The sequence below is a fragment of the Protobothrops mucrosquamatus genome, unplaced genomic scaffold (assembly GCF_001527695.2).
Source record: "Protobothrops mucrosquamatus isolate PMUCROS unplaced genomic scaffold, P.Mucros_1.0 scaffold1454, whole genome shotgun sequence".
In the NCBI taxonomy this organism is placed as follows: domain Eukaryota; kingdom Metazoa; phylum Chordata; class Lepidosauria; order Squamata; family Viperidae; genus Protobothrops; species Protobothrops mucrosquamatus.
Genome location: NW_015387632.1, coordinates 129,755 through 155,197, shown reverse-complemented (window position 1 = coordinate 155,197; position 25,443 = coordinate 129,755). Strand labels below are relative to the sequence as shown.

The 25,443-nt window shown below is 35.1% G+C and overlaps 1 protein-coding gene and 1 non-coding gene across 4 annotated transcripts in view; both read left to right on the top strand.

The window, feature by feature from the left end:
* NAP1L4 (nucleosome assembly protein 1 like 4) overlaps window positions 1-25,443 on the top strand; it is a 38,768-nt gene that overhangs the window by 1,354 nt on the left and 11,971 nt on the right. For 2 of the 3 annotated variants that reach the window (XM_015822068.2, XM_015822067.1), the window contains exons 2-12: window positions 3,291-3,324; window positions 5,642-5,703; window positions 6,200-6,299; window positions 7,019-7,160; window positions 8,432-8,518; window positions 11,246-11,377; window positions 13,437-13,508; window positions 16,139-16,278; window positions 20,436-20,581; window positions 23,348-23,370; window positions 23,884-24,003. In XM_015822068.2, the coding sequence (XP_015677554.1) occupies window positions 3,311-3,324; window positions 5,642-5,703; window positions 6,200-6,299; window positions 7,019-7,160; window positions 8,432-8,518; window positions 11,246-11,377; window positions 13,437-13,508; window positions 16,139-16,278; window positions 20,436-20,581; window positions 23,348-23,370; window positions 23,884-24,003 (1,038 nt within the window). In that variant the 5' untranslated portion in view covers window positions 3,291-3,310. Of the gene's footprint in view, window positions 1-3,290; window positions 3,325-5,193; window positions 5,293-5,641; window positions 5,704-6,199; window positions 6,300-7,018; window positions 7,161-8,431; window positions 8,519-11,245; window positions 11,378-13,436; window positions 13,509-16,138; window positions 16,279-20,435; window positions 20,582-23,347; window positions 23,371-23,883; window positions 24,004-25,443 lie in introns of those variants that run through there. The other variant, XM_015822069.1, reaches the window with a different exon arrangement.
* LOC114922976 lies at window positions 8,750-8,879 on the top strand. Its single transcript, XR_003810543.1, has one exon. It is a non-coding gene; the product is annotated as a small nucleolar RNA SNORA54 (small nucleolar RNA).

Sequence of the window (25,443 nt, the reverse complement as noted above, 5' to 3'; positions counted from 1 at the left end):
TCCATGTTTAGTTATTATAATTCAGTGGTGGCGAACCTATGGCACGGGTGCCAGAGGTGGCACTCAGAGCCCTCTCTGTGGGCACCCGTGCCATCACCCCAGTCCTAGGCCTTCAGCTGGGTTTTATAGAACCTTTTCGTTTTAGGCCTCTGCCGCCGTGTACAAAAAAAAAAGGTTCAATCAATCAGTCAATTTCAACTTCTTGCGGGGAAAAAAAAGATCTTGCAAAGTTGGAATTTGATTGATTGAACTTTTTAGTCCCATCCAGTCTGCCGTTACCACTGCAGCCACGCCCACCCAATGGGCCACACCCACCCGGCATCTGACGATGCATAAGTGGGTTTTGGGTTGCAGTTTGGGCACTCAGTCTCTAAAAGGTTTGCCATCACTGTAATTGAACCAGCCTTCACTAAGAGAAAGCGCCATTGTGGTTATGATTTTTCTTCAGCTTTACTTTATAGACCTGCGAAGGTCATAAATGCAAGGATTGGTCAGAAAATTATTTTTGAACAGTAACTGAACAAGAACTCCTGTATAACTTTTCTCTGCCTTGTTTTTGGAAGTGTAGCGATGTAAATTTAATGTGCACCTGATCATATCTATTTTTATTCAGAATGAAAGCTCCATAGAATTTTAAGGGAACATAGGTACTCCTTGACTTACAATCGTTCACTTAGTGACAGTTCAAAGTTACAATGGCACTGAAAAAAGTGACTTATGATAATTTTTCACATTTACAACGATTGCAGCCTCCCCATGGTCACCTGATCAAAATTCAGATGCTTGGCAGTTGACTCATATTTATGACAATTGCAGTGTCCCAGGGTCATGTCATTTCCTTTTGCAAAATTCTGACAGTCATTGGAGAAACCCGATTCACTTAACAACTATGTTACTAATTTAATAACTGCAGTAATTCACTTAACAACTGTGGCAAGTTAAGCCATAAAATGAGGCAAAACTCACTTAACAAATGTTTCACTTAGCAATAGAAATTTTGGGCTTAGTTGTGGTTATAAGTCAGGGACTATCTGTATATGCATAATGCATAATTGAACTATGGAATACCATACCACAAGATGTGATGGCTCTTGGGGAAAAATATTGCAAATAGGACTCTTTTTCTTGAAAACATATTACCTCCCAGCTGGAGATAGCATGCATCCAATACTAATGTCAGGAAAACAGTGATAAGAGAAGGATATAACTTACCCTCCTGCTTGTGGGCATCTCAGAAACTTCTAGTTGGACACTATAAGCATTAAGCCAAAATAATGGCATAAAATAGACTTGGCAGTGTACAAATCCTGATGTTTAGGTGTAGTTATAACAAATATTTCATTGTACTGCCACACTTCCAAAATATAGACAGTTGCTAGCTGAAATATCGAACACCAACTCAAATAGATGGTATAAACGCATATGATAATCCATGAAAGCATATACAATAGTGAAATAAGTTTTTATGGTACCATAACATTCTAGATAAATTTTGCTGTATTTAAAATTATTTTAAACTTAATGGGACTTTCTTCATAGTAAACTTGAAGAGTATTGTGCTTTTGTAACAAGAGGGGGAGAAATATTACTTATATAGACAATACAGTAGTGTCAGTCACCTTTGGAATGGTATCTGCCAGTACAATATTGTAGGTTCCTACTCTAAAGCTGCTTAGGAGTCTTAAGGAGTCCTTGGTGGAGAAGATTTTAATGTCAGGCAAACAGATCAAATGGAAGCATAACATTTCAGTTTCTGTAGACAAAAGGCTGAAAAAATGTTATATGTCATATGTTTCCTATCATCTGCTCTCTGAGATAAAATATCTAGTTTTGAGGGTAGCACTTTGGCAATAGTTGAATGGTTTCTTATTTTAAAATTGGTCACACGACCATTGAAAGACTTAATTCAAGTAATCCTCTGGCTTAAAATCCCAATCCTGAAGCCTAAAAGTAATTGTGAACTGGAAGAATTTTGTAATGGATGGCTAATGGAGTTCAATACTGTAAAGAATTATAGTACTTATGTACAAGAAGTAAAACCTGACTCTTTGCAAAGACTGGTGTACCCTTAGTGAAAAAAGATTTGAGATTCTTAGTTTATAATTATTGATAGAATGTTAGAAAGATTTCTGAATGTTAAAAGATTAGTGTTAAATATTAATATAATTATTTAAATTTCATACTTAATCGCTCATATTCATCAGAAGGGCTCTAGGCGGTAATAATTGAATATGAATAGTATTTCATAGTACTTCATAATTTTATATTTAAACATTTCATAATATTAACATTTTATTTCAGTAGCTTTCAGTAAAGTTCTATTTGGAGTAAGGTTGCTTTAGTTTTTATTTTAATTAAGATATAAATTCTGAGCTACATTTTGTAATCCAATTCTGATTACACTTTCAGACATGGACTTACTTTTTAATATTTATGGCCAATAGTATATTTTCGCATCCAGTCTTGGGTTCTCTCTGTTCTAAATAATTTATATTTGTATTTATTTAATTAAAATTAAAATATATTTAATTAATATTTAATTAAAAATAGATGCTCAGTTTTGCATTGTAATTACCTTTGATCAGATACATTAAAATAGGGAATATAAAAAATATTGTATAATGTAGATTGGTTGGTTTGTCTTAAAGTACAATAATAATTAATAGGTATATTTCCTGTTGTACATAGGCATGTTCCTTAAAATCATTTCTGTGTAGATTCACAATACTAAAAAAATTAAATCTTCAAGCTGAACTCAACTGCTGATAACTTCAGTATAGAAACGAATTAGCACTGGCTTTTTCCAGGATTTTTGGGTGGAGAGCGGGGGAGCTTCCTAGTATAGTTTACTATCCTGGTATTTCTTGCGGGAGATCTTATCTAAATATTGTTCCAGCCTAACATCATGTCAATCTATCATCTAGTTGGGTTATAATATTAATGTTGGCTTTGGAGAGCTAGGTTTTCAAGTTCTCTGAGTTTTGATACCATTTCATAGTTTGACCCTGGCACATTCTTCCTATTCAATGGAAATTCTTTGCATGAAAGTGAGGGGCCTAGGTGATTTTTGTTATTCCCCTTATGCTTTCTGAAGTGGTATTATACATGTTTGAGCAGTCCTCTGAAAATTTGGCTAACTACTAGGCTACATGCTTGGAAAAATTGGTGAAAATAATTTCTGATTGACATTCTCTGCTACTGAAAATGATAGATTGCATTGATAATCCTTTTTTATTTTACATAGACATTCTACGTATTGTATACTTTAAACTATATGCATTGTGTTACAGGTGGATAAAAGATCTTACAGATGGCAGAAAACAGGTAAGCTCTTGAACATCTGTTTCAAAAACTCATGTATAAGGAAATTGTTTTCTTATGGAAAAAATGTTTGAAAATGTAATGAAATATGATAAAATATGGATTGTAGAAAGTATTTTTAATGTAGTTCAGTACTGCTTTTACAGCTTGTTTACTTCTGAATCTTTTTAGTGGTATCATTTTTTACTTAGATTATTCTGCTCTTGTATTGGGGACATGTGCTGCATCATTTGTGTAGTATGCATTAGAATAATACTGTCTCATACTTAATACATGACTTTAACTATACTTGCCAAGAAGATGGGCCACAACTATTTTTAGACCATTTACTGCTGTCTTGTTACCTTCCAATCATTGAGTGGTGTTTAATTTCTTTTAATAGGAGAATTGCAGAGAATGTTGATTTTTGATATCATACACTTTGCTAAACATTTCAAGGGTAAAATCCATTGTAGCAGATCAGTTTCTGAGGATCTAAAGCATCATCTGCTCTCAGTTGATACGATAAAGTCCTGAGTTCAATTAACTTTCTCTTTTCATAACTACTGGCTGTTAGCAATAAGGATCCTTTATTAGCTATTATTGCTGGCTATATCTATTTGAGAGAAATTTTCATCTTGGCTTATTTAAAACTCCTTCCTAATAAAAGAAACAAAATAAATTGTGGGTGTTCCGTTTCAGGATCGCTGAGAAGCAATAGGTTAGCTTATTTTACTTTTGCCGTGGGACTAACTTGACATTGAAATAGCCTTGATTATACTGACCGGCATATTGGGATTATTTCTAGAGATGCGTATTATTTACAGTATTACTAGGTATCTTTCAAGGATTGAGGGGGAGATTTCAGTTCAACATTTGTTATTGCCTTCCAAAACATTTCATATTTTCTTATCTTTGAAGCTATTGGGACATTTTATCTGAGAATTTGAAATGAAGCTAAGCTTCTTATTTGGGTCACTAGAGGCTAAGGAAGTGCTAATCCAAGGTATAAATTCAGTAATAGTCTGAAGAACTAATGAACTGAAGCTTAATTGAGACAAGATGAGAGTTCTGTTAGACTCAATGTTGAAAATGATTTTCAACAAGTTCAGATCCAACGGTACATTTCTTAAAGGAAAACTTGAAATTTAGATTCCTAATTGCATCCATATTTTTGTTTGTATCCCACCTTTATTATTTTTACAAATAATTCAAGGCAATGAGCATATATGCAACACATCTTCCTCCTCCTATTTTCCCCACAACAAGGACTCTGTGAGGAGGGTTGGCATGAGAGTGAGTGACTCGCACAAAGTCACCCAGTTAGCTTTCATGACTTAAGATGGGACTTGAACTCAGGGTCTGTTGCTTTCTAGCCTGTTGCCTTAACCATTAATCAAGTAATCATTGGTGTGGCAGGTTTCTCTTGGCGAAAGGTAGTTAGCCATGTTTATAATAGTTGTTCAGCTTTTGTTATATGTGATATTACTCAAAGTCCAATAGTGATGTTTTTTATAATATCCTTGTTTTGGTTCTGCCTTGCCAATATGAAAAGAGTTTAATACTACAGTACTGTGTTTCTTTGAGCCCAGTTCAAATACCTTAATCTTTGAAAATTATGATTGCTTGGTAGTGAAGTATTTAAAGAAATGCTTTCTGTCATACCAGCTTGGCTTTACTATAAGTTTATTTGCTGTTGTTTATCTTCGGCTTCTAGCCCAACAGAGTTGAAAATTATAACACCAAGAAAAAAGAATGTCCTTTCCTTTGGAGGGTGACTGCCAATAATTACTTTATTTTAGCAGCCTTTTTTTAACTGAAGCATTTTGAAAAATAATTTTCTAAAGTGTTTTAAAATCTGTTTTCTAAATAATGCTTTTATTTTATAGTTTTGTGAATATATTTGGGCATTCAAACTTCTAATCATCTGTGATAGAAAGCAAATCCTGTTGCTGTGTAGAAAATTGCCAGAGCATATCAAGTAGTCATAAGGTGTTTATTTGTTTACATTTTCTAGCAGTGGTCTGTTTACTCTCTGTTCATCGGGTTTGTACCAGCTGTTAAACTACTTAATTTAAATATTTGCCTACTTTTAAAATTAGAAATAATGATATATTATCAGTGGAAGCTTATTTTGTCAAGAAACTTTGAAAATGTGAATTTTTGGTTTAATCTCTCTGCACTGTGTTCCCAATTCTAATGTTCTTTTTGTACTTATTGGCACATAAAAATTAAATGTTTGGCATAGTCTACTAGTGTCTCATGGAAATCAAGCATATATATGATTTTTTTTACAGTTTCAACTTTAACAACTTTGTTCTTGTCTCAAATATTTTCACAGTAGGGCAGAAGATGCTGCCTCAGATTCTGTGGAAAGTGCTAAAGGCACAGGTGATAAAAAAGGTAAATGGCTCAGACTTATTTCAGACGATGGAAAGAAAGGGACTAACTATTTGGTTACCAGAGGTTATATTAATCTTAAGTTCCGATGCAGAGAGGAATTATGTAATTGGTAAGCGCCTATACTACTTTTCTGTATTTGGCTTATTCTCATACTCATCTGCAGTGGGTTATATCCTGTTTGCAGAGAGGTGATATGAAGAGACTTCTGGAAGGCGAAGGCTGGAGACAAAATAACTGTATATTTTGTTGCTTCTTAGGAGAAAAATCTTTGTTATTTAAATTTTAAAAAATCAATATTTGTGAAGTTTTACATCTGCAAAAGATACAGCTATGGTTTAAAAGCAAGAAAGTATTCAGAAGAAAGTACAAGAGAATAATTAGATCTCCAGGTTTTCTTAAAAGTAGAATTTATTTATTTCTGTTCCAATATTATGTTGACTTCGGCCTTAAAAATTCATTAAAGGTTTATAATTTAGGCAATGTATTGCTTTTACAGAAAAATTAACAGACCAAGTAATGCAGAACCCACAAGTCTTGGCAGCTTTACAAGATCGACTTGATAATGCACCTCACACTCCTTCCAGCTATATTGAAACGTAAGTGAAAAACTTCTCTGACCTGAAAAAGAGGTCCAGATGGTTAGTGATTCTCTTAATATAGCAAAGAAAGCCTAAGACTAAGGAAAGCAGATTCTCCAGTTTTTAAGTAATGTGACCAGATATATGCACACTATTGTTAATGTATTTTTAGGTTACAGTTGCATGTACTGTATTCTAACTTTGATCTTATTGCTGCAATGTTTTCCTTTTTTCTGACATTAATTGTGGTAAACATTGCTATTGGGTATATTGAATACTGAAATACTCTTTTTTGCAAATTAGCTGAAATTCTGAAATGTATCCCTACTCTTTTATAAATTAGATTATCTAAAACTGTTTTAACATTGGAAGAAACGGGTCACATATATTAATTTTCTATGAAACTGCTGTAAAATGTTTGGGGGTTGAATATATTTATTTTCCTTTGGCCCTGTTTTTTCCCAAAGAAGCACAACTGAGAAATTTTGAACAATGTCTTGTATTTTTAAGAGCCAGAAGAGGTACTTCGGTTTACAAGATGACATAAATGTCTAGAGAAATGTTGGATTTTTATTTCAACTTCTGTGTCGGTATATGTTTTCACATTTAGCCACAAAATTTATATTTCCTTTAGGTATTTCTGCAGTAATAACTATGAATTTTAAATGTAAAGCAAATTATTTATGTTGAATAAAAATATTTGATGCTATTGTTCAATGAACTGTTTTTATTACCAGCTTACCAAAAGCAGTAAAAAGAAGAATTGATGCCTTGAAACAGCTTCAGGTGAAATGCGCACATATAGAAGCTAAATTTTATGAAGAAGTTCATGATTTAGAGAGAAAATATGCAGCTCTTTATCAACCCCTTTTTGATAAGGTAATGGGTCAGTTGAACTGTTAAATTTGCTTGTAATCCTCTAAATTAAAAATACGGGTGAGGGAAAAGACACTGCTAGACAAATTGTTGCCCTTCCAACTTTTAATTACATGTTCAAAAGCATACCCCTTTTATATAATTCAAGGCTGTATCTTCTGAAATATCTATGTTTGATTGGTTGCCGTGTATTAAGATCATTGACATTCTCTTACCATATTATGGTAAGCCATGAATCTTCTGGGCCTTGTGAATTAGAGCATTATTCAACTAATGCATAATAATAATCCCCAGTTCTTTGTCTTTTTTTTTTTTAAATGCAACTCAGTTTTAGCTTTAGATTGGTTAATGAAGTTATAAATAAAAAGGTAACCAGTAACACCAGTATTCAAATAGTGTTCCCTTCTTAATACTATTTTGTGGTACTTCATTTTGTTCAAAGTACTGCTTGTTTTGTTTAAAATAAATTGGGACTGTAGAGGTGTAGTACAACATTCTCTCTGTGTTAAATAGTTGATCTTTTTACTAATTCATAGAAATATGCAAGAAGTTTTGTGGCTGAAATATTTTAGTATGATCATTTTTGAATTTGGAATGGACTTTTTGCAGCCTCACTTCCAACTTTGCTCCAACATTGGAACAGGCAATCTGATCTTTCTAGAATTGGTATAACTGCTATTGAGTCTTATTGCTTCCAAGAATGATAGAATGCAGGTAGTCTTCATCTTAAAAAACAGTCATTTAGTAACAGTTCAAATTTACAGTGGCATTGAAAAAAACTGATGTATGACTGGTTCCTACACTTACAACCACTGCAGTATCCCTGTAGTCACATCAAAATTCAGGCTCTTGGACACCAGCATGTATTTGTGATTGTTGCAGTTCCAGGGGTTATGGAATCATCATCTGAAACCTTCTCAGTGGCTTCCAACAAATAAAGTCAGTGGGAAAACTGGATTCACTTAAGTAAGTGAATAGCTTAATAACCATAGTTAAAAAAAGGTCATAAAAGCAGCTGTGACTCTCTTCATGATTGCATCATGAAGGAACAGAAGTTCAAGTCCCAGTTGTGGTCATAAGTCGAGGACTACCTGTAGCCTGTTTAAGGTTGGATCAATTCTGATCAGATTATAGCAGTGAGGTCAGAATGTTTCAATGTTTTCACACCTCTACTAACCCATTAAAATGTAGTTGAGAAATCACTGTTTTCAGATTTCTGCAGTATTCTTAGGCTCTGTTGGATAATGTATCTATAATTTGTGTACCTTGTGCAGAGAAGGGATTTCATCATTGGTAATGCTGAACCTACCGAAGCAGAGGCAGAATGGCACAGTGAAAATGAAGATGAAGAGAAACTAGCTGTAAGTGGAAATAAATAAACTTTAAAAAGTTTTTAGGTAGTCACAATAACTTTTCTACTGAACAATCAAATTAATTTGTGCAGCAGGGCATATTAGGAGCTTGTGTCAGATTTCATGGTAGTGTTTTTGGGGGGATTTCCCTTTCTGTAATTTCAGAATTGCCAACTCTTGTTCAAGAAGTTTGTTAACAAATGTTTTAAATTTAATTTTATTATTCCAATATAGTACCATTTGCACTGTTCGTAACCTGTTGTGACAGCCTTTTCTGCTAATGGGTTCCATTCCAGTGCTAAAATAAAACCTGATACGAGAATAAACAGGCTATTTTGCCTGCTTGTAATCTCTGTTGCGGGTTACATCAAGTAGTTTCATCTTGTTAACTGTGCTTTGTTGTACAAATCGTAGTAATTTGTATGTAATATTTGTCTACAGTTTCCAAATCAACACGGCTAAGTTCACCCATCACATTCAATCATTAGCTTGTGGCTTAATGCATGATACCTGAATACATTCCATGTGTTGGTGAAAAGGAAGAGAATTGTTTGTTTGGTTGTAGCGTTTACATGACTGCCTAATTCCAAGTTATGCAGCTTTGGATGGTGCATAATAAACAAAATAATAAAGTAACCAATTGATAACAAGGATAAAATTCCAGCATCTAAAAGTAACTTTTTTTTGCAACCAATTATCTACTGATTCAGAATACTGCCAATTCCTTTCTTCTCTCAATGTTGGTTTCTGTTCCTGTCCAAATATTTATGCTGCTACTCACTTCAAGCAATTTTGTAAATATCCCATTGATTAGTATTTCCCATGTTCCATCAGTTTTCTTTCCTTTCTCCTTTTCACATTTATATTTATTTAGAAATATAAATCCATTGTGGGCAAATACTATTCAAGTTTAAATCAACAGTATAAAATGGTTTATGCCATGCGATATGCCTCAGAAAAATGGATGAAATATAACAGTAAAGCAGCAGTAGAGTTTCCCTGATTACCTACTGCAAGTCTGAAAAGACATGGTTGCCAGTGATGGAAAATGCTGGATTAACTGAGTAATGAAGGGGGAAGTATGGCTGTTGTCCTGGTAAATTGTTTTTTCTTAGACCAGTAGCAATATTATCTTTAATGCAAGACTTTTTGACATTTATTTCTCCTTTGCTCCATAATTCCTTTTCTCCTTTGCTTTATGCAGATGTCTAAATGGTTAGTTGCAATAAAATAGGTGACCAAAATGACCCAGATTTTTTTAACTGTTTAGTTACATTATGCTCATCATATATGGTGACTCCCAGTCACTCTGCATCTTCTAGTTAGAAGGCAAGACTTGGGGCTTTTTTTTGCTTTTTGAGGGATACTCTGTTCCCACCTTTGAGTATAGCTTAGAGGGTGATGAACCATGCAAAACTGTGAAGATAGGCAATGCTAAAGATCTTAAGTGCAGGAGTGGAGAAACATAATCATAATGACTGGTATGGTGATCCCAGACATGTATATGAATTAGAGGAACAGTGGGAAGAACTTGACCAAACATAGCTCTTGAGTCTAAAGCCAAATTCAAGTAATATGTGCTTTTCAGCAACAATAGCCTAGTTTAACTTTTTCTATCAGTTGTTTGTAGGAAAGAGAGTGGATCTCCCACATGATGATAAGAAAAGTAGAAGTTCCTGGGCTCCTGACTTTTAGGAAGAACAGCCCGGTAACCAGTAGAGTCTGTAATCTCTTTGCCTGTAGCAAAATTGCAGAGATGTGTAGGTCAAGATTTAGACAGCATCAGTGGTAGTAGTTCACCATGGAGACCCCTTCCTTTCTCACTATGAAGCCTGATCCTTTTTACTTGTGTGAGCTCCAAAACATAAGTAGTCCTACCTGCTCCTTACACCAGCATGATGTTGGGAAACTAGAGGAACACCTAAAAGGGCTTCTGTCAGAAGGTGGGAACCCTAAAAAAAACTTGATGCCAGTCCATGAAAGTTTTACGATGTCTCATTCCCATTTTTTTCATCTGCTTTGAAAAATTCCAGAATCCATTCTCAGGAAAGAGGGCAAAAGATAAAAAAGAAGGGGCCTAATAAACATGGAAGGGCAAAATACAAGGCAGGGGAAACCATCTCAGAGGGAACTTCCATTCAACCTCCCAATGCTCCACAGTGCTAAGCAAGAAGATGAAACTCATACTCCAGCCAAATAGACAGGGACAGTGACCATAGGATACCCCTTAAAGACACCCAACTTGGGGCTGGGGAGGATATGCTGTTAGATAATGGTCAAGAACAGATTTCGGATAAGCTGGGAGAAATCATATCCAAATACCAAAGCCTATTTAATGTTACAGAGCTAACATTTTCCTGTCAAATTCATCGTTTGTGTCCAGAGTGGCACCATATGATAATTCTGAGTGCTGTTCTTAATAAACCCTTCCTTCTGTTTAAGTGTGATATGGAAGGTGAGACAGCTTTTAGAAATAGGGGAATGAACAGAGCTACCTTTCCTATATACTTTCAAATCTGCTGAATGCACTAATCTTATAAACCAACAAACATGAAATTTCCTAAGTGTGATATTAGAGAAAACTATGTTTTATTATTTGTTTGTTAAATCTATTTGCTTCTTATTAAATGTGAAGGATTAAATGAGCTATTTTTCTTTTCTAATAAATTTAAAATATTTTGGAAGCTCTTCCATAAAATTTTCACACTCATATAAATGCCTTTTTGTATCTTCTAGGGAGACCTGAAAAACAAAGTAGTAATAGAAGAAAAAGAAGCAGGAGCAACCGAAGAGACAAATCCTAAAGGAATCCCAGATTTTTGGTTCACAATATTTAGAAATGTAGATATGCTGAGTGAATTAGTACAGGTAACAAATTCAGTGGCTACTTTGATTAGGGTGTACATGATGTATTACTAAATAGATGTTGTCTGGAAATTGCAACCCTAAGCATCTTTCTTGGGTTCATTTGTTTGGAAATGTCATTTGTTGGCTGCCGAAATTCAGGTGGGCATGGAGCTTGAGATCTTTTTCTTCCTGCCTCTGTGGACAGCGGAATAGCATGGAGGTGAAGAAAGAGATTTTGAGCTCTGTGCTTGCTTGCATTTCAGCAGCTGAGATGCATGGAGCTTGGGGTCCTTCTCTGTCTGCCTCTGCAGAGAGTTCTGCGGAGTCAAAGAGAGAAGGAATTCAAGCTCTGTTCCTGCTTGGATTTTGGCTGCAGACATGGATCAGCAAGGAACTCTTTCAGCCAGCCCTCAGAGATGAGAGGGTGTCATCTTGGCAAGTGGCAGCGATTTGCAACCTTGACTGCTGATTTCTCCATTGACTTTCTAGGGCAGGGGTGTCAAACTGCCGGCCCGTAGGCCAGACGCATCACGTGGAAGCCGTGCCCACCCCATTGCCGGCAATGGCAAAACTGGCCTGATACGTTGCGCGATGTCACGACGTTGCGAGTTTGACATGCCTGTTCTAGAGACACCAGCAGAGAAGATTGCAAATGGCAGTCATATGACTACATGACACTTGGTAGCTGTTAAATGTGAACAGGTTGCCAGGCACACAGATGATAATCATGTCACCAGGGAGTATGTGTGCATTGCCAGGCACACAGATCATGATCATGTGACCAGGGGGCATGTATGCAGTGTTTTGTGATAGCTGGGAATGCTTTACAGGGCATAACCACCCTTTTCACTGTAACTTTGAATAGTCATTAAGCAACCAGTCATTAAGTGAAGACTTCCTGTAAAATTTTGTGTCTTGTATGCTGAGCCTTCCTATTGTATTTTTCCTAAGAATAGCAAGTACCTCCATTTCAGTCAGCTTTTAATGGAGAATGAGAATGAATGCTGCTCAGTTTTGAAAATATTTCAACATTTTCCTCAGTATTCAAAGAACTCTTGAAATTTATTTGCATTTGGCAAGGATTTTACAGTGATCATTCCCTTTTATAAACTTAGGAAAAGGAAAATAAAATGTTCAGTACTGTACTTCTACATATTAACAATTACAATTGTATGAAATAGGCTTATAAAGCTTTGAGTAAATCTCCTGGCAAATATTTTTATGGAAAAGTATTTCCAAATATAGTGTTGCAGCCTTTCCCTCTTAGAAGCAAGAAATACAATTATGGTTCTATGTTCCAGGGACCGGTTTTGTGGAAGACAATTTTTTCACAGATTGGAGGGGAGCGATGGTTTCGGTTTCACTCACGTGCCTGCTGCTCACCTCCAGCTGTGCAGCCTGGTTTCTTAACAGGCCACAAACCAGTACCAGTCTGGGAGGTCGGGGGCCCTTCTTTTAGAATGAATAGGATTTTTTTTTTAGATAATCCAAACTGCATGTTTGCTTTCTTTCTTTTTGTATTATCTTCCCAAATATAAGCATTGCTTATATAAATTATTTTTTAACAACACTTTCTGGGGCCAGTCTTTTTCTTTGATTCCATCTATGACTAGTGTGCCATATTCAGTCTCAGTCTTTGGGTAAGAGTACAACATCCAAGGTACATATGAATGCATGGTAGAATTTACCTAGTTTTGCTGACAGTACAGCTAAAAAGTTCTGTTTGTGACATTCACCTAGTAGTTTTGTGTAGAACATTTTATTTCAAATATTTCATCATCAAACAGACAGTTTTGAACATTTTGGAAGTGCTCTGAACCAGAAACAGCTTTCATTTTCAGAACACATTTAGCAATTAAAATGTTTAGAATGTAGAACAGCTTAGGCCAAAATATTTTGTAAATGCCTATTTAGTATGTAACTATCAAATTCTTCAGCCTTTTGCATTTTATGTAGAAAGTATTTAATTTAAGAGTTAAGGAAAAATCAAAACTGATTTTTGCACAGATGTAGTTTGTTATTTTATTGAAATGTAACTCATTTATTTCATTTTGATAATAGATTTTCCATTCATGTTTAGGAATATGATGAACCTATTCTAAAACACCTGCAAGACATTAAAGTGAAATTTTCTGAGCCAGGACAGCCTATGGTTAGTATTGATTAACTTTAAATATTAATATAAATTGGCAGTTAATGATTTTATATGGAAGCTTTCAGGTTTTTTTTTATATTAGGTTTTCTCAGCCATATTTTCAAAGATCCTGCTGTATTGGAACAATTCTTAAGTAGTATAGTGCCACAATACACCACCCACTGCTATTATTTGATGAAGAGCATCTTAAAACCCCACAACCTAACATTTGAACTTCTTTTATCTGTATCCTCATAAACAGACAGGACAGACATTCCCCATGTTATTTGTTCTGATAGCTAAATACCTCCACAATGATGTAGACCTATTAAATATTCTGTATACAATATCTATGCTGAAGTAAATATTCTATAATTAAAAAATCTTGTTTTGGAATAAGAAAATTACTGTGTAGTCATGCTATGATTTTATAACAAAGCTCCCGGCATTTTTCATTACAAACAAATTAGAATTAGTACAGATATTAAATAATTAAAAACAGTTTTTTTTATTGAAATATGGTTAAAGTCTTTTTTGTTAATGTAGTCTTTAGAGGTAGAAACAATTGATAGTTGGGTGGTTCATTATTGATTGCTTAGAAGACTAACCTGCCCATGTTTGCATTGTAATTCAATATTACCTGTTTCGTGAATGTTTGGCATTCATCTTTCTGGTGGTATTTTATTTATTTATTCTATCTACTCTTTTTATTTATTCTATGTATGTCTCCGCCCCCCCCCCCCACATGTGACTATCCCAAAAAATCTCGGTGTCAAACAAAAACAGAATTTCATTAAAACAAACAGACCAAAAAATAAAACTGCATCGAGACTCAACTGAAACACAGCATCACTAGACACATACAATCGTGCCAGAGTCCTGACCCCAATGCCTGGAGGAAGAGCCAGATCTTCATAGCCTTGCAAAAGGCCAACAGAGTTAGGGAATTGAGCATATTTTAATAGGGAGTCTATTTCCTAAGGCAGATACCATGGCAAAGAAGGCATGTTTCTGTGAATCCATGCTACTGTGTAACTAGTAGCATGCCCATTTTGCCAGGTCTGCTAAGACAGACATACCACCAGGAAGAGATGATCCCATATGCAACCTGGTACCGTGCCATCTAGCACTTTAAAGATCACAGTCAGAAGCCTCCTGGGAGGCAGTGCACCTTGCACAGCAATGAGGTTGCATGGACATACTGACATGTGTCCAAAATTGCACATGCCACTATGTTCTGGATCAACAAAAGCTTCCAAATGCTTGAAGGACAGGCCTCATATGGAGTGCATTTCAGTAGTCAAATGGAAGGTAATTAAGGCATGAGTGACTGAGCAGTGCCTCCCAGTCCAAGAATGGATGTAACTGGTGCACAGGATGCATTTGTATGAAGGCTGCCTCCTGCCTCTCAAGCAAGAGGTATGGGCAGTAATTTCTTGAGAGAATGAAGCACCAATTTCTTCAAGGCAGGCCAAACTATATATGTTAAGGTGAAATCTCTAATACATCAGTTTGATCTCACAAATTATGTGTAAGCTTCAGAGTTCTCCAGAACTCCTAAATAGGTGGCTAAGCAAGGGAAAAATAAAGTGAAAACAGGGAACAGGCTCTTCAGTCCTAAGAAGAAAATAACATGGCTATATATGAAGGATTTTTTCAAGGAATTCTGGGATGAAGAAACAAGTGGTTAAAATTAGATTCCATTTTTCCATTATAATCTTGTCTTGCACCAGCACTGTAGTTTACATTTTTGTTGAATAGAAAAGCAGAACTAACACCTGAACTGCAAGATGTACTTAGTGAGCTTTTTTTTTTCCCTTTCAATTTTAAGTCTCACCAAATTAGATGAATATTATTACAATGTAACATGGTTGGGGAATTAGCGGTGGAAGTAATGATGACTTGCTTTATAACATTTGTTCAGTTGCAATTACTAGATAATAAATTAACAGGAATTTGTAAACTTTGATGTAGGAATGTTTCAGAAAGTTAGGTAGCAAGGTGAAATTTCTCAAAAATATTAAACCTTTTTCCAGGCTTATACACGTACTTTAGGATTTGCCATCTGTTGTATCTGCAATATGTGCATGCAGAGCCACTTCATTTTTATTATAGCTACACAAAGGACTGCATGCACACATCAAGAGATAGGGTGAATTTTAAATAGGGACAATTTTAAGGATTTTATCAAGACACAGCGACAAATATTTGGTTTTTAATTGGCTTTTAGAGGGGAAATGTTTTGTATTGTTTTAATATGCTGTGAGCCGCCCTGAGTCCCATGGGGAGAAGGGCGGCATATAAGTTGAAATATAAATAAAAATAAATAAATAAATAAATAAATAAATAGGAACATGTTCTAAAAGTTCCATGTGAATTGTGCTTTAGTAGTTCAGAAATTTAAACAGGATCTGTTTAAAGGGTTTGCACACCCCTTATAAAATGTTCATATCTTTGTATTTCTCGACTTATGTGAACCATGTCATTTTGGAATGACTTGATAATCTGTTCCAATTCATCTATCATGCTGCCGATTGTCTATTCAGATTCTCCATTGAACTCACAGTTGATTGTTTTTCTTTACTGTCTGCCAGAAAATTGTGATCTTTGATGAACTTTTTTTAATGTTTTTAATGAACTTTTTTTAGTCTTTTACATTAGAGTTTCACTTCGAGCCCAATGACTACTTTACTAATTCAACTCTGACAAAAACCTACAAGATGAAATCAGAACCAGATAAGACAGATCCATTTTCATTCGAGGGTCCTGAAATTGTTGATTGTGAGGGGTAAGGAAATGTTTTAAAGAAATTTTTTTTAGATTTTAATCAGATTGTATCGTAATGTGGTCACAATGTAAAATAGGGTAAATTATTCTGCTAGATAGAATGAGTGGTAGAAAAGGAAATGATAATAGTTATTACTAATAAGATTGGGTATGCAAACATTTTAGAATGAATTTACATCAGTTCTAACAAATTAGCCTTTAAGACATAGAAACAGAATTGAAAAGGAATATTTCTGATTTTCAGTCTTGCTTGTTCAGCACAGGGTCCAGACTTTAAATCCAGTGAAGAGTACTATTATATTCCCACCTCATTCCCCTATCATTTCTTCTCATTGTTAAAAATGCCGAACTCTTTCAATGTCTCTTCATAGGATTTCTGGTCCCCCTGATCAGGATTTGTTGTCTTTCTCTGGATTTTTTTTTTCTTTAAATGCTTCTCAGAATACATTGTCTAAAACTGGACAGTATTTAGGGTAACAAATTAAAATGAAATAGTTTATTTCTGTGATTAGGCAATCACAGAATTGCGGCTAAAATATAATTTTATTTATGCAGCTAAAATATATTTTTATTTATATACTGCACAAATATATAACCAACCAATCGCAAGAACCACCTTTGGCAACTAAATTATGCTGTTGGCATGCATTCTTAAGAGTTTTTTCACAGGTACCATACCATAACAAGTCTTCTCCATCCTATGCCTGTGTATTTTATTTTTGTTTCCAAAGCAAAAAATTGCATTTATTGTTGTTTCTTTCATACTATTTCTCTAGCCTATCAAGATCATTTTGAATATTATTTATATCTTCTAGGTTTTTAGGTGTCTTATCCAATTTTGTGTCATCTGCAAAATTGATAAGTGTTCCCTTCACCTGTTCATCCAAGTCAGTAATACAAATAGTGAAGAATATAGAACCGTTGACTGATCCTTATGGCACCCCACTCAGTATGTCTCTCCAATTTGAGAAAATCATTGGTAAATACTCCATAACTTTGGAGCCAGTTACTTATCTACTTATTTGTCATGCTCACACTTAATCAGTATGTCATAGGATACTTTGAGATTGTCAAAAGTCAAGCTGTGTCTTTAGAATTCCACAACCTATTGAGTTATCGCATCAAAAAAGTATTATGAAATTAGTCTGATAATATTTGTTCTTAACACTTTCATGCTGACTTCTAGTAATTATCACATCATTTTCAAGATGCTTACCTACCGATTTTATGACCTGCCCTAAGATCTCTCAGGTATTGAGGTCAGACTAACAAAACGATAGTCCCCTGGTTCTTCCACTCTAATAATGAGGCATTTTTTTAATTTGTCAGGATTTCTCAGAGATGATATGTAACGTTTAATATCAGATCATCAGTTAGTTCTTTCAACAGCAGTTCACTTGGTCATGGGTGTTTTAAGATAAATAGATATTTTCCAAATATGTTTTTATCAATAGCAAGTTTCAATCCTGTCCCTTCATCCTACTCTTTACAATCTCTTGATAGAAAACATTTTTTTTTGCAGAAGATGAGTCAAAATAGGAGTTAAGTAGTTCTGTCTCTTTGTTATCTGTTAACATTTTGTGATCTTTATTGATCAGCTGATGCACTGATTTTTTTTATTTTGAACATATCTGAAGTAGCTGGTTTTTATTGTTCTTAGGCATTAGCTCATACTTTGCTTTTTGTGCAGTTGCATTGGCTGCTTTTGTCCTCATTTTTTTCCCCTCATTCCAGTCATCTATTCCCTGATGAACCTTTTGAATAAATTGTATCCTTAATTACTGAATACTAGTCATGGAAGTCATCCCACCAGGTTTCTCTTATATCCATTAGATATATTTGCCTTCCTATAGTAGGCATTCAGAGTCCTCTTACTTACTTCTTATACTGTGAATAATAATGGTTATACATTATTATACACAGTGGTCATTAACTTTATGAACAAATCCCTCTGTTATTTGAGCAATTTAATAGGCTTCATTAAAGCAAGATTCTTACTTTCCCTGTATGTTAGACAAGCCTTTATTTGAGTTCACGTTTCAAAGATTTTGTTTCCAGCCCCTACAAGTTTCACTTTAAAGCTCTCCTGATCAAATTCACTGCCTTTAGCTGAAGATGGTTTTATCAGTCTTTCTGGGTACAGCCCATCTTGGGTCAGCAGCCTGGCATTTCCTTTTCCAATATTTTTCCATGGACTAGAAGGAAAGAACATCACTAAGCGCCCCCCCTCCCAGTATTGAATTTGTTTCTTAAACATTTGAAGTCTTATTGTAATTGTTCTTTGCAGTGTAATTTGTCCCATGTTTATTAGTTAGCAGGGATAATTATCAGTGAACTTGATTATTTGATTATTTCAAATATCTTTGTATTATGTTGGAAATTTTTGTCTTTGTGATTCTTGCTCCTGGCAGACAGCACACTTAACAATCAAAAGGATTGAACTGGAACATCAGTTTACTTTGGCTCCTTACAACAGCAACAAGACTCTTCTTTTTCTTTCTTTCTATAGAGTTGAAACTGTATCCTCTTTGCCTTTAAGGGGTTCACCATCATATCTCTTGTTCTCTAACCCTTGCTTCCTCTAAAAATGTGAAAGCTATTTCTCAGCCCCAGTGGGGTAGTATTACATCATTTGGGTCTGTTCGTCAGTTTGTTCATTGGGATTGTTCCACCTTGCCTACCTTGTAATAAAAGGATTCTTCCTCTGTCAGTTCTTATGATAGTGTCTCCTTTCTTTTGTTTTGATAATTGCACTTTCTTACGTGCAGAATTGTAGCTACTCCCTGCTTAATAAGACTACTGAAGTATTAATATAATGCTGTTTTAATTATTGTGATTCAAACAAGTAGGATCTAAAAAGTGATAAAAGATATTTAAAGTTATCAGCATTGTGCTGTAGTGTACTTTTAGGCAAACAATTGCATCTGCTTAGAAAAGGTATTCCTTGCTTAATAACAGTAATTTGACTAGAATTTCCACTATTAGGTGATGTAGTCATAAAGCATGATGTCACATGACCACATCACTTCGTGATGGCAATCCCTGTAGTCCCTGTTGCTGCAATTAAGCAAGGATAGCAGTTACTAAGGGAGGACCTGCTCACAACTTCCTGCTGGCTTCCAACAAACCTAGTCAATAGAGAAGCTGGCAGGAAGTTGTAAGCCCTGGGCAGCTCACAGGCAGGCCAGTGGATAGGTCAGTGACTTCTGTGGCTTGAGTGCAGCCAGCCAGCAGTTAGCTGCTCCCAACAACAGGTGGGCACAGCACAAGCACAGCCAGGTGGTGGTGGTTGCTCCCAAATGAGGGAGACCATTGAGGTGGCTGCTGTGGCACAAGTGTGTCCAGGTAGAAAGCAGCTGCTTCTGGGTGTGTGGGTGGAGCAAGTGTAACTGGGCAAGGGGTGGGGTGGCTGCTAGTGAATGTGGGTGGGTGTTGCAGACATGCAATCTAGGAGGTATGTGTAATCTGACTATAGCTGGGGTTCTCAGGAGAAAGAGTGGTGAGATTGACTTACAAGAGTTACCCCATGGCCTTGCTGGCTTCCCATTCACTTTGTTTGTGTGGGAAGCTGACAGGAAGGCTGTCAGTGGCAATCACACAACAAAGCAGTATGGAGAGAGCTCTTTACTACAAGCAAAGTTTCCAAAGTTGTTAAAAATTCAAATGTACTTATGGGTTTTAGCTCAGTAGTAGGATCATGTTTTGGTAAAAAAAAATATATCTTGAGTTTGATCTCTGGCATTTCCACACAGAACTGGAAATTTTCCTGTCTGAAATTCAAAAGTTTTCTAGTATTTTAAGCAGTAATTTGATTATTTCAAATATCTTTGTATTACAAGCATTACTGCCTATGCAACATTCTGAAGTTTCTTTGCTGCCTCCTTATTCCATTTTCAGAATTTATCAGTTAAAATGCCATCTTCATATTGTCATTTTGTTTTCAATATTGTGGTTTAAACATATAGAAATCTGAAATTTTCTTAATGTCTCTTTCTCTATTATATTGTTCCTTTCACATTCTTTCATAAGTAGTTCGAGATAGCTCTAATACTGTTAGAGTGCAAGAGAAGGCTGCTATTGTCATCATTGCTAATACTAGCCTGAGTGATAAATCTATTTCCTTAATGTCACTGATATATAATTTTAATTCATCTCCAGATGCACTATTGATTGGAAGAAAGGAAAAAATGTTACAGTAAAAACAATAAAGAAGAAACAGAAACACAAGGGTCGAGGCACTGTCAGAACAATTACTAAACAAGTACCTAATGACTCATTTTTTAATTTCTTCAGCCCAATTAAAGGTAACATTGATTCAATTTATTCTGCCCTTATTTTATAATATTGAACTTTTTGAGACTTGAGTAGATTTTGTAAAGATTTTAGCATAGAGAGTCAAAGCAAGTTAGAACTAGCAAAATGTTTAATAGTTGCAGAAATAAGTGTCCAGCTCAGAATAGGTACTTAATTTGGACTTTGATGTAGTTAACCTGGATGAGGTATTTGCAATGTTTTGTGGAACACATAAAATCACTTTAAGGAAGGGAGGTTGGAGGGGGAGTTATCCTTTTGAAAAAAAATATGGTGCTTTAAAAGGCTTAGAGCAGGGAATGGCTGCAAACCATGAACTGAACCGGAGCATGAGTAGCTTTAAAATGCAGAAGACAAACACTGAAGCTCTTAACAGGCAGTTTGTAAGCAGCCTAGTCCAGTGATGGCGAATCTTTTAGAGGCCGAGTGCCCAAAAACTGCCCCTCCGCTCCGCCTCCCACCCTGCCTGCTCCGCCGCCCCCTGCCCTGCCCACCTGCAGGGACACGCACCGCCTCCATGGCCCACAGCAGATCACCATGACAGCCCTGCAGCACCGTGGCAGCCACGCCCTCTGCCCATACCCCGCAGCATCATCTGCACGCTATGGGGTGCGAGGGCAGAGTCGTGTCCCTGCTGCCCGGCTATGCCCTTGGCTGTGCTGCTCCGTGTGGGCCGCACCCGGGGGCGATTCTCCTCCAGGGAGGCTGCTGGTGAGGAGGGGGCCGCGGGGCTGAGGTGACGGTACGCGTGCCCACAGAGAGGACTCCGAGTGCTGCCTCTGGCACGCGTGCCATAGGTTCGCCACCACCAGCCTAGTCACTGATAGTGGATGACCATAAATATTCTAAATAATAATAAAAACACAAAAATCTCTCTCCTCTGATCCTAACACTTTAGTGTACATAATCTGGTGGAAAATTAAAATATATTCTATTCAGTTTTAAATTTGAGTCTAAATTTCTGTCCCATTATTCTTATTTTACTTGCAACATTTTTGGTATTGAAAGGTCACTAAGCTGCTTTATGCATTCTTTCTTTATTCTGAAATTTGCTTGAATGCTTAGGAATAGCATTGGCATATTGAGAAGCTGTTGCCTTATTTTTAAGTAGGACATTTTGCTTTCAAACTGATAGGCAGTCCATCACCCATGTTCACTGTTAGCAGTGAATCATGATGCTGTAACAGTAAAATACCACAGTAAGTTTTGTTAATTGTAAAATGATGTTTACAGGAGTATGAAAGGTGATAATCAAATTTGTAAGATCCAAATTTGGGGAGATTCTTAGAAGCAAGAAGTTTAAAGAATGGAATGAAGTATATGAAGCATTGTATAGCATAGTTAAAGCAAAAATGATTTAAAGGATTTGTGGAGTATTGAGAACCTCAATGAATGCTGTTAATTTAAGCCAGGTTTGGCTGTCCTGGTTTATGCCTTTAATTTCTTTGACCTTTACTTTTATGAACTTTGTATAATGTTGCTTATTCAGAACAGTGAATAGAGAGAATATTAAGAAGTAAAATAACATGCATGTGTATAGAAGGTTGTATAGTAGATCTTTCTCTTAGCATAGCAAATCAGAAGGGTTTCCTTTTATCAATACACATTCAGCTTTGTAGCTATCTTTTTTAAAAAGATGCCCCCTTTCTCTCAGTTGCCTCTTTCCAGCCAAGCATATAACCCTGAGTAGATTGCAAGGAAAAAGCTAACTATACACCAGAATACATACTTCCTTTTCTTGATAAACCATAATGTTGAAAAGAAGACTTTTTTTTTAATCTGTCAGGTATTTTTGTACTAAGAGGTGACAGAAATTAAATATCATTAAGTTATTAGGGATACTTCTGCTGGTTATGACACATAATCCATAAGACAATGTTGTGCAATATCTTAGATGTATTTCATGCACATACCATGAATCATAACTTTGAGCTACATATTAATCCTGGTGTATGTCGTCTTCTTCCAACAACCTAAAAATTGAAGAATTGGGATTAACAACATAATAGTTCCTACTTGTTAGATTCTAGTTTTTCCACATGATGTCTTTTCTTAGTTGCAATGCAAAATTGTTATTTGATCTATGGATCATGGCTCTGAACTAGGAAAAGACACAACAAAACTTGGAAAAACAGTTTGAATATTTGTTATCACAGATTTTTCTGGACAGGAGAGCTGTATTTTATTAACCAAGAAAGCCAAAATAAAGTTACCACAATGTTGTGAATTTCTTCTTATCATTCTTATCATAGTGAATACCATCCCTATAGGGGTATAGATAATGTTGAATAAATCCTTTAAGATGTGATTTAATATTAGTGATATAACTATATCAAAGCATTGGTATTGGATTTTAACAATGCTATTTATTATTAGACGTCCTTTGAATCTCTTCTACATGGAAATAATAAGTTTAACACAAATCTCTTTTTTTAATTATGTAAATATTAGTGTCATACAAACTTATCCATTCAGCCAAAACTACTTCCATGTTGAATTAGACATGTTCTGCAGTTTTCTTTTGCACAATTTTTCTGACTCCAGTGTTTTGTGCTTAAACTGCTGGTTTAGGAAACAAAGGGAGAGAGTTTACATTGGATTCCTATTTGTCCCTTCACAAAGGCACTATACTAGAACATACTTTGGTTCTTTTTTTAAAATCTGTCTATTCATATAAATACTATACATGTTAGCATTTGAAACACAAAAATTGCTTTATAATCAATTTACAATACATTTGTGTATTTTTTTTCCTGTAGTTTCAGGAGATGGAGAATCACTGGTAAGTTTCATTTCATTTTTTTAAATAATGAGTTCAGCTTTACAACTTCACATTTGATTGTTCATATCAAATATTTCATTAACAATATTGCATAAAGTCTAATCAATTTAGTGATAGCTTTCTGTTTATTTCTTTTTCTCCTTTTCTCTGGTGTTTGGTCTCTAAGCATTATATAATCTCTACTTGATCTCCAAAGCTGGTCAATAATTGTTCACAATATTTTTTTTGCTTCAAAAACAGAGGTTTACAGCTTTGACTGGTTTATAAAAAGGGTTGTTTCTAATAAAATGTTGATATTACTTGATACATTATTGAAAATTGAAGGTTTGGGGAATAGACAAGCTTTTTTATAAATCAGAATTGTCTTTTTTAGCAGTTGCAAATTAGTAGAAATGCATCTCTATAGTCTACAAAATATTTCAATTTTAGTTTTATTACTCATTTTAAATGATTTCTTGATGATAAGATAGACGTAGTTATACAGACTCAGAATTTCTTCTTTTAATTTTGCAGGATGAAGATTCAGAATGTACTTTAGCCATAGATTTTGAAGTTGGACACTTCTTCCGTGAAAGAATAGTGCCCCGTGCTGTCCTCTATTTCACTGGAGAAGCTATAGAGGATGATGATAATGTATGTGTCTTCCAATTGCGTCAGGTTTATTTGTTTATGTATTTATTTCTGCATAGAGGCATTGTATTTGCTTTTAATAATAAATTTTGTTGGATTAGAAAAGAAAATTCAAAGCTTTAAAGTCAAGACTTTAATTAATACATTAATTCTTAGTTCAAAGTTGGTAATTTCCCCACTATACGTGAGTCCTGCATCTTGTAAGTAAACTAGATGGGCAATACTCTCCTCAAAAATTTCCCAGTAAGAATTGTGTTTACTTAGTAGACATGAATGGTGAAACATCATTTGGAAACAAAAATTGAGGTTTGAATATACTCTGCTTTTTTATTACTTATACTATATGAAATTGAGCTGGCTATTATTCTATTATTCATAGAATAAGAAAAAAATATGGTGTGGTATTTTATTTCATGTCTTTCCTGTTATATTAGACTTATGAAAGAACAAAGTCCATGCTATAAATAGATTAATTCATGCATTTGGCTAGATGCATTTTATTACTATTACATATGATCATTCAACAAAACCTGGGGTGAACAAAAACAAGGACCTGTACACATAAGAAGTTGGGTCAGTATGTACTTCACCCTTTGGACCCTAATATATAAAGAGGACTAGATCATTTCCAGTAATTGCAATAATATTTAAATAGTACTTAAGTTTTCAGTGTCCACTATAATAGTAATCCTAGCAACAGTTCTACCAGTAGGTGATATTACCATAATAGATGTGTGTAGAAATGCTGAGTCTGAAAAGATAGTGGCTTATATAGTGCTGTTCACTGAACGTACCACTATGGGGTGATATGGGACTAAGAACGTACCAGGTAGTCTTTTATTCAGTGCATTATCTTACTTAAAATATTATAGACAGTTTTGCTGTTGTCAGCTTTAAAAAACAATAAATGAAAAAAGATAAATTATGCAAAATACAGAATAACAATCTTCTCAAGCAGGAATGTTTATTAAGATCTTTAATATTATATTTAAATACAGTAAAGTAAAAAGTAGAGATTAATTTGAGTTGGACTCAGCCCAGGTCCTGGCTACTTAACCCATCTGGTTTTCTCGGTAATAATAGATACATGATTTTTGCTATTACCTTCTTCTTCCATGTTTTTTTTTTCAACTTATCTGTCTGGTATACAAGCCTGATAATTCTTGATGGTCTCTTAAATACTAATTAGGTCCAGCCTTGCTTAGCTTTTTGAGATTGGCATTGCAGTCTTTAATTTAATTTAATAATTTAATTTAATTTAATAATTTAATTTATATACCGCCCTTCTCCCGTAGGACTCAGGGCGGTGCACAGCATATTAAAACAGATACAAACAAAATACATCAAAAAACAAAAAAACCCCATAAAACCAAATTAAAAGCCAAATATTGGAAGCTGTGTGTCAATTAAAATTTTCTTAAAATCATCCCTACCTAAAATCCT